The 10,000-nt window shown below is 49.6% G+C and overlaps 1 protein-coding gene across 1 annotated transcript in view; it reads left to right on the forward strand.

The window, feature by feature from the left end:
• Positions 1–5,377: 5,377 nt before the first annotated feature.
• Positions 5,378–10,000, forward strand: part of tiam1b (TIAM Rac1 associated GEF 1b) — a gene marked incomplete at both ends in the record, with an annotated part of 55,673 nt that continues 51,050 nt past the window's right edge. The window contains 3 exons of the mRNA XM_080527011.1: positions 5,378–5,782; positions 6,971–7,576; positions 7,765–8,263. Of these exons, the coding sequence (XP_080383137.1) occupies positions 5,378–5,782; positions 6,971–7,576; positions 7,765–8,263 (1,510 nt within the window). The remainder of the gene's footprint in view (positions 5,783–6,970; positions 7,577–7,764; positions 8,264–10,000) is intronic.

Here is a 10,000-nt window from a genome sequence, read left to right on the forward strand (position 1 = left end):
GAACATCTCTCTCTCTCTCTCTCTCTGTCTCTAGAACATCTCTCTCTCTGTTTCTAGAACATCTCTCTCTCTCTCTGTCTCTAGAACATCTCTCTCTCTCTAGAACATCTCTCTCTCTGTCTCTAGAACATCTCTCTCTCTCTGTCTCTAGAACATCGCTCTATCTCTCTCTCTGTCTCTAGAACATCTCTCTCTCTCTCACTCTGTCTCTAGAACATCTCTCTCTGTCTCTAGAACATCTCTCTCTCCCTCTCTCTCTCTCTCTCCCTCTCTCTCTACCTCTCTTTCTCTCTCTCTCTCTCTCTCTCTCTGTCTCTCTCTCTCTCTGTGTGTCTAGAACATCTCTCTCTCTCTGTCTCTAGAACATCTCTCTCTCTCTAGAACATATCTCTCTCTCTCTCTGTCTCTAGAACATCTCTCTCTCTCTCTCTAGAACATATCTCTCTCTCTCTCTGTTTGTAGAAGATCTCTCCCTCTCTGTCTCTAGAACATCTCTCTCTCTCTCTCTCTGTTTGTAGAACATCTCTCTCTGTTCCTAGAACATCTCTCTCTCTCTGTGTGTTTCTAGAACATCTCTCTCTCTCTCTGTCTCTAGAACATCTCTCTCTCTCTCTGTTTCTAGAACATCTCTCTCTCTCTATCTGTCTCTAGAACATCTCTCTCTATCTGTCTCTAGAACATCTCTCTCTCTGTTTCTAGAACATCTGTCTCTAGAACATCTCTCTCTCTCTGTCTCTAGAACATCTCTCTCTCTCTCTCTCTCTCTCTGTCTCTCGAACATCTCTCTCTCTCTGTCTCTAGAACATCTCTCTCTCTCTCTGTCTCTAGAACATCTATCTCTCTCACTCTCTCTCTCTGTCTCTGCTTGTAGAACATCTCTCTCTCTCTCTGTCTCTAGAACATCTCTCTCTCTGTCTCTAGAACATCTCTCTCTCTGTTTCTAGAACATCTCTCTCTCTCTGTGTTTCTAGAACATCTCTCTCCCTCTGTCTCTATAACATCTCTCTCTCTCTGTCTCTAGAACATCTCTCTCTCTATGTCTAGAACATCTCTCTCTCTACTACTACTGCCTTTTCTTCTTCATTTATTAATAGAGAGAGGCTCATGCAGTCAACAACACATTCTCAACATCGCAGATTAAAAATAAAAATAAAACCCAGCTGCACTGGAGCACAGTGGCTCACTATAAGACTTAGACATCTGCAGGAATTCAAAAGCCTTTCTCTCTCTCTCTCTCTCTCTCTCTCTCTCTCTCTCTCTCTCTCTCTCTCTCTCTCTCTCTCTCTCTCTCTCTCTCCCTTTCTGGACACATTCACAACATTTTCAGATTTAAAACCACTGCTGGCAACTTTTGCTGACGCATTGCCACACAACACCTTAGAGCTTTTAGTCATTTTTTCTGAGTGGCGCAGTCCCACTCATATTTTGTCATTTTATTGGACAGATACAGTGAAGACAGACAGGAAAGTAAGGATAAGAAGGGAGGGAGAGAGAGAGAGAGCATGTCAGCAGGGCATGGGCCAGATTCTAACCCATGCAGACATGGGCATATGTGTGCACTGTAGACCGCGGTGCTAGACCACTGGACCACCCCAGGCCATGGTGCTAGACCACTGGATCACCCCAGGCCATGGTGCTAGACCACTGGATCACCCCAGGCCATGGTGCTAGACCACTGGATCACCCCAGGCCATGGTGCTAGACCACTGGACCACCCCAGGCCATGGTGCTAGACCACTGGACCACCCCAGGCCATGGTGCTAGACCACTGGACCACCCCAGGCCATGGTACTGGTGCTAGACCACTGGACCACCCCAGGCCTTGGTACTGGTGCTAGACCACTGGACCACCCCAGGCCATGGTGCTCGACCATTGGCCACCCCAGGCCATGGTGCTAGACCACTGGATCACCCCAGGCCATGGTGCTAGACCACTGGACCACCCCAGGCCATGGTGCTAGACCACTGGACCACCCCAGGCCATGGTACTGGTGCTACACCACTGGACCACCCCAGGCCTTGGCACTGGTGCTAGACCACTGGACCACCCCAGGCCATGGTGCTCGACCACTGGACCACCCCAGGCCATGGTGCTAGACCACTGGACCACCCCAGGCCATGGTGCTAGACCACTGGACCACCCCAGGCCATGGTGCTAGACCACTGGACCACCCCAGGCCACAAAACCCTTAGAGCTTTTATGTTTATCTATCTGTCAACATCACACCTGATGATTAGAGATATAGCTAGTAGCTACATTTCAATGGATTAGCAGCGCTAAGTTGGTTTGGTCAGAGCTAACTCCCTCCACACGTGTGGAATTATTTCGGGGCAGACACCACGCATCTGAGAGAGAGAGCCTCCTCACACACTGCAAATCTGCAAGTGAGCAATAAACAGGCTATTGTCCCTGCGGGAGGGGGAAGGGCTGTGAGCAGAAGCCCGGGCTGGAAGCACCCTTTCACACTCACGACTCTGCCAACATTTCCTAAGCCTGGGTGAGTCCTTCATCCAATGCGATGAGTTTATTGTAACGAGTCACAGTGCAGTGGCATAATGCATCTTCTGTCTGTCTTTCTGTCTGTCTCTCTTCTCCTCTCTGTTCTCCTGTTAAACCTGAGTGAACTACACCGTGACACAACAAGCCCTGGTGTTGTTGAGGTGGAACTGACTCGGTGACTCGGTGGTTCGACATTGAAGTTTTTGCAGTGCTCAGAGCTGTACCTGGGAGAGGAGGAGGGGGGGGGGGTGAGGGAGGGAGGGAGGGAGGGAGCAGGATGGGAGAGAGGGGGAAAAGGAGAGCAACAACACGAAGCAGAAAAACAGGGTCATCCCCAGCTTACGTAACGTAACGCCCCTCAACCTTCAGAGTGAGCTTGACTGCATCTGCAGCGGCCGGGCTCCCGCGCATCTGCCTTGGCTAGGACGACTAGACAGCCAGACAACCAGACGACTAGACAACGCCCCCCACAGGGTCTGCCCTAAAAACAGGGGAAAGAACACCGGGGAGGGGGGGGGGGAACTTAGTTTTTTTAAATTCTTTATTTAATCTAAGTACTGGTCCTTGGCTCAGCTAATGGAATGGACCTATCGCTAAGCCACGCCCCCAAAATAGAAATTGTCCAATCATATCACAGCAAAAGTCACTACAGGAGGCAGAAAACTCGGACAAACAACTCGCTAATATCTGATGGTGAAAAGCTTCTAGACAAACTTTCCATTTGCATTGTTACCTAGTTAACTAGAACAATACTTTACATTGTTACCTAGTTAACTACAACACTACTTTACATTGTTACCTAGTTAACTACAACACTACTTTACATTGTTAGCAGGCTCACAGAACAAGCTGTGTTAGTTGACTAGTGACGTGCCGTTGATTTTCAGCAACGTGGAAATGTGTTCACATGTTTCTAAAGAAAAGTCAGATCATTACATCAGATCAGACATGAGGACCAAAGCATTAGAACTTGACACAAAAGACGGCGTGAAGGTGTGAGCTGACTTGTTGCTCCCGCGCCCTCGTTCCTGAGGCAGGCACTATGAGTCGCTGTTGTTGCTCTTCAGCTTTAAATAACTCTCACGGCTGCTCTGGTTTTATTTCCAACTGTCACAGCTCTCATTGTAATTTCTGCTCCTCCGCTTCACACAAACTCCTGCTTGTTGAAAGGGGGCTGCCTAGATAACTCCCTCCCTCAGAGAGAGAGAGAGAGAGAGAGAGAGAGAGAGAGAGAGAGAGAGAGAGAGAGAGAGAAAGAGAGAGAGAGAGAGAGAGAGAGAGAGAGAGAGAGAGAGAGAGAGAGAGAGAGAACTGGCTGTTAGGGGATGTGGGTTGATGGGGAAAATGCATCATAAACCAGACTAGCTCAGACTATATTATTATAGTACTGATATTATTGTTTATGACTATTGTCATTGTTCATATTGTATTCCACCCATGTACATTGTACCGCACATTTCAAATCTTTTATCTAGTATTTTTTTTATATAAGCTATAGTTATTTTTAATCTTGTCTGTTATTTATTGTTTTTGTTTGCTATGCATCGTGGATGAGAGGGAAACACAATTTCAGCCCTCTGTTTTATTGGATTGACAATAAAGCTGACTTTGACTTTGACTTTGACTTGACTTATGATCTTAGAGAAGAATCTAGAAGTTTGTAGTGTGTTTGTAGTGCGACCCGATTGGCTGAACCCAGCGTAACACTTACAAGGAAGAATCATGACCCTCTTTGGAAATTGGACTTGAATTGTCTTTCTGCTGTGATCTGTCATATCTCACCAGGGTTTCTCTCTCTCTCTTTCAGAGCTTTGCCGATCCTTCCTGCTACCTCAGAACCAGACCCTGTGATTGGATAGTTATCCTGACAAGCTCAAAATGCAGGTGGACTCACCATTCTGCAGGTAAACGGACTGACTTATATTGTGCCTTTATCCAAAGCGCTTTACAACGGCCTCTCATTCACCCATTCACACACACACATTCACACACCAATGGCGTCAACCTGCCATGCAAGGCGCCGGCCCGCCCACTGGGAGCAATTTGGGGTTCAGTGTCTTGCCCAAGGACACTTTCGACATGTGGCCAGCCGGGGCTCGAACCGCCGATCTGCCAACCTTGCAATCAGCTCTACCTCCTCCGCCACAGCCACCCCAAGAATGTTAAGTTAACACACAGTGCCTTGCGTAAGCGTTACCACTCCCGAGTGTTACGATGTAGAACGATAGAGAGGGAAAAACAGAAGGGAGGAAAACACAACAAACACACGTGGACGTAAAACCCTCACACACATAAAAGAACAAGCGTCTAACTTGTGATAATTCATAAGCAATTAACCTGCATAAAAACAAAACAACACTGAATAGACTAATGAACTCTTATCACCAGTGCTGTAATGTTAGCTTTCTGATCACTCTCCAGAGATGACATGTGACTCATGTGATTGCAGAGCAGTTGTACTGTGTATCACCATGTTACTGACGTTGTTACAGAGATACTTTACAGGTATTTTGGTGTTGATGATGTATCTTAACTCACGCCATGCCTCCTTTTCTTTTCTTTATCACTTGAGTATTTAATGGGTTTCAGCATAGACATGGACAGAACATCATATCTACATCTTAAATGGGAAAACAAAGGGCAAAGAAACATAGCATGGTCCCCTAAACAGACGGGTAAAAAAGCGAAAAGGAAAAGAAACAAAGCAAGAAAAAAAAGTCTGGAGGTGTTTCAATAAACATGTTAGTAGTAATATATTCTGAATGGGTATTAAATTAGAAGGTGTCACGTTTCATACAATTGTTACATTTTCCCCAGTATTTTTCAAATATATTGATTTTGAGTCATGCCTCCTGTTCCCTGCTCAGACGCTGAACCATGGGCAACGTGGAGAGTCAGAATGGGCACCACCACCACCACCACCACGCCTTCTACGGTCACCAGCACGGCTACCTGTCCAGGAAGCACCTGTCCCGCTCCCTCCGCCTGTCCAGCAAGCAGCAGCAGCCCACGTCCAGCCGCCGGCCAGGCCACGCCTCCTCAGGGAAAGTGACCCTGCACCGCAATTCTGAGACCAGCACGCGCTCCTCCAGCACGCCCAGCCTGCCCCAGAGCCTGGCCGACCACGGCCTGGAGCCCTTCAACGAGGCCCATGGCCTCTCCGACTTCGCCGGCCCCATCTGGGTGGACCACATGGCCATGAACCTCCGGCCCGTGTCCTTCCACCTCAACGACGACCCGCCCCAACCCGAACCCACGCCGCGTACGGAGCACAGATCCACCGTACGCGTGACGACGACTTCTCCGGGGCCCCGCGCCAACAACACCCAGGTAGGCGTGAATGTCAAGGGTCAGGCAGGGTTCCCACGGGTCCTTGAAATGCTTGAAAGTTTGTGAATTTGAGAGAAAAAGCCTTGAAAGTGCTTGAATTCCCCCCCCTCTCTCTCTCTCTCTCTCTCTCTCTCTCTAAAAAAAAAAAAAAACTTATTTACTTAGCTCGTCAACTAGTAAATAACTTGACACATATTTCACAATATATTGTTTTGCTGTGCTGTGGTAGAGAAGGCAAGAGACCATCTAGTGTTCACACATTCAAGCCTCTCTTTTTAATTGTTGTCTGTGAGCGGATAGTTCCTATTATATAAACTCTCATCTAGATCTGTCTCAAACTATGCCATGTTGGGTCCTTAAATTTGAGGGAATTGAGTCTTGAAAGTCCTTGTAGGTGCTTGAATGTGATGTTTCAGAAGGTGTGGGAACCCTGTATGTTGGTTGTCCCCCGTGCCAGATTAAAAACCCCAAACTCTGGAACGCTCTTCCCTTGGATCCTAGATCAGCGGTTCTCGGTCGAGGTTTTAAAAAAACAGCCCAAGACTGTCCTGTACAGACAGGCTTCTGGCTAACCCCAAAAGAAGCCTGTCTTTTTGTGTCTTGTTATTATTTGTTGTACACTTGTTATTTCTTTCTTGTTTTTATTTTCACTTGTTTACCTATTTCTTTTAACCTGCTGTTACTTTTGCTCTTTAATTATGTTTTCATAGCCTATGTAAAGCACTTTGTGACCGCTGGTCTGTGATAGGTGTTATAGAAATGGACCAATCTCCAGACCTGGGGTGATGGGGCCTTTTCAGCCGCAGCCCCGTCCCTCTGGAACGCCCTCCCCAACCACATCAGACAGGCCAACACCCTCCCAACAGGCCCTCAAAACCTCACCTCTTCAAGCTCGCCTTCACCATCTAACCCTCTCCCCCTCCTCTTCCCATGTGTCCCCAGCACTACCTTAATTAGGCCCCTATACTTTCTTTTATCTATTTTTGTTTCTTTTATTTATTTATTTTTTGTTTCTATTACTACTCGATCTTTTCAGTTTGTAAAGCGTCTTTGAGTGTCTAGAAAAGCTCTATATAAGTCTAATGTATTATTATTATTATAATAAATAAACCTTACTTACTTACTTCCTTCCTTCCCCAGGCGGCCACCCAGGAGCGAGGAGGGCTGCTGTACGCGGGCGGGGAGGTGACCTCCTACCTCCAGAGGACCCGGGACGGCCCCCCCCCCCCCCGCACGGAGAACATCAGCAGCTTCAAGAAGAAGCGGTCCAAGTCTGCGGACATGTGGAGAGAGGACAGCCTGGAGTTCTCCCTGTCGGACCTCAGCCAGGAGCACCTGACCAGCACAGAGGAGATCATCGACACGGCGGACGAGAGAGACTTCCCCGACTGTGACAACGACATCTCCCACCTGCAGTCCTCCAGCCCCCAGGGGGCGCTAGACTCTCTGACCCTGGACTCAGCCAACAGAGCCAACTCCCTGGACGAGCTCTACGTCCAGAAGAGCCCAGCGGAGCGCAGAGCGCAGCCCCACATCCGCTACACCAAGTGGCAGCATGAGGCCAGCAGGGGGCGAGGCGAGGCGGACGACGCCCTGAAGATGCTGTCGCCCGGGGAGGAGGAGGGGGGGGGCTACGGGGCGTACACGCTGCCCTGCCGCCGCTCGCACTGCCTGTCGGAGGGCCTGGCCAACCAGCAGGCGGCGCTGTGTGCCAGTATGCAGGGGCGGAGGGCGCAGACAATACAGGTGAGAGGAGGGGAAGAGTCCATTGGACCAAGCGACCAGACTGGGTCACTTACGAGTCATTCCACATAAACATATATGCGTTGTGTTGATGCTTGTTCAGTATTCTCAAGCAGTGCTTTCAGAGATCTGTCATCTATCTCTCTGTCTCTCTCTCTCTCTCTATCTCTCTCTGTCTCTCTCTCTCCCAGGACGTGACAGCGGGGGAGGGTAGTGAGTACGAGGACAGCGGTATAGACGGGGTGACGGCGGCGGAGGCCGGGGGGCAGCAGCACCAGACGTCCCGCCGCTACAAGACCATGTCCGCCTCCTACTCCGTCTGCTCGGCCGCGGGGCGCAGCATGTTCGCGGGCAGCGACAGCGGCAGCAGCAGCGGGGGAGGAGGCGCGGGCGGGGGGGGAGGAGGGGAGGGGGGAGGCGGGGTCCAGGGCGTCTACGAGAACTTCCGCCAGGAGCTGGAGATGAGCCGCTGCCCCGCTGAGGCTGCAGAGGAGGCGGGGTCAGACGCAGAGCAGAGCACGCTCAGCTCCACCTACCGCTCCGACCCGCTGCTCTGCGCCGCTGGGGCCCAGGGGACCGTGAGGAAGGCCGGGCGCCTCGCCGTCAAGAACTTCCTGGTGCACAAGAAGAACAAGAAGGTGGAGTCGGCTGCCCGCCGCAAGTGGAAGAGCTACTGGGTCTCCCTGAAGGGTGGGTGCTGACCTCTGACCCCTCCCTCCCTCCCTGTGTGTCTCCTGTCCCTCTGTCCTCCTCTCCCTCCCTCCCTGTGTCTCTCCTGACCTCCTGTCCTCCTGTCCCTCTGTCCTCCTGTCCTTCTGTCCTCCTGTCATTTAACCTCTGACCCCTCCCTCCCTGTGTGTCTCCTGATCTCCTGTCCTGACCTCTGACCCCTCCCTCCCTCCCTGTGTGTCTCCTCTCCTCCTGTCCCTCTGTCCTCCTGTCCCTCTGTCCTTTAACCTCTGACCCCTCCCTCCTTCCCTTTGTGTCTCCTGACCTCCTGTCCTCCTCTCCTCCTGTCCCTCTGTCCTCCTCTCCCTCTGTCCTCCTCTCCTCCTGCCCCTCTGTCCTCCTCTCCTCCTGTCCCTCTGTCCTCCTGTCCCTCTGTCCTCCTCTCCCTCTGTCCTCCTCTCCCTCTGTCCCCTCCCTCCCTCCCTGTGTGTCTCCTGTCCTCCTGTCCCTCTGTCCCTCTGTCCTCCTGTCCTCCTCTCCTCCTGTCCCTCTGTCCCCTCCCTCCCTCCCTGTGTGTCTCCTGACCTGTCCCAGATCATAATAATAATAATAATAATAATAATAATAATAATAATAATAATAATAATAATAATAATAATAATAACTTTATTTGTATAGCACTTTTCCTGCAGACGTTGCAGCTCAAAGTGCTCCAATCATTATATAATCATCATTTAATTATTTAGTCATTTAAAGGCAATATTAAAAAGATGGGTTTCTAGTCTTGACTTGAACATGTGCTGAGGTTGCGTCCCTAATGTAAACTGGCAGTGAGACACAATCTGGAGCATAACATGAGAATGCAGCCTCACCAAATCTCTTCTTTTGTACATGTGGTACACAGAGAAAACCAGCGTCAGAAGACCTGAGAGCTCTATTGGGCTGATATGCTAGCAGAAGACCCGAGAGCTCTATTGGGCTGATATGCTAGCAGAAGACCCAAGAGCTCTATTTAGCAGAAGACCTGAGAGCTCTATTGGGCTGATATGCTAGCAAAAGACCTGAGAGCTCTATTGGGCTGATATGCTAGCAGAAGACCTGAGAGCTCTATTGGGCTGATATGCTAGCAAAAGACCTGAGAGCTCTATTGGGCTGATATGCTAGCAAAAGGTATTTCACATATTCTGGTGCTGTGCCAGTGAGACCTTTATAAACAAGCAGAATCATCTTGAAATCTATTCTGAACTTAACAGGAAGCCAGTGTAGAGTCTCTAAAACAGGAGTTATATGAGCTCGTCTAGAGCTGATATGCCAGATCACATTAATGCTGTCAACGTTTCAACAACAACAACAACAACAACATGTTTCTTGTGTTTGCAGTGGTACTATTATAGTTTTCCGTTTTCATGTATAGCAAATGTAATTTCCAATTCAATTGATACTGTTCAATAAATCATCTTTTCATTCAAGCCGGGTAGATTCCCTCGTGGGAGGTGTTATCATCTCTAATAGTTGACGAGGCCTGAAGTCACTGCAGCAGTCTGGTGATCCTTCCTCCAGAGCTCAGCCCTGCACTTCTTAACGTTGGCCACTGGAGAGCAGGAGTCAACCTGGCCTGGAAGGACAACACTAAAGGCACCATCAAGAGGGCACAACAGCGGCTATACACCCTGAGATGCCTCAAGAAACAACACAGCAAGCAGGAGATGCTGGTGGCCTTCTACCACGGCGCAGTGGAGAGCATCCTCACCTTCGGCA

This window comes from Nansenia antarctica (assembly GCF_963989245.1).
Source record: "Nansenia antarctica genome assembly, chromosome: 1".
NCBI classification, from domain to species: Eukaryota; Metazoa; Chordata; class Actinopteri; order Argentiniformes; family Microstomatidae; genus Nansenia; species Nansenia antarctica.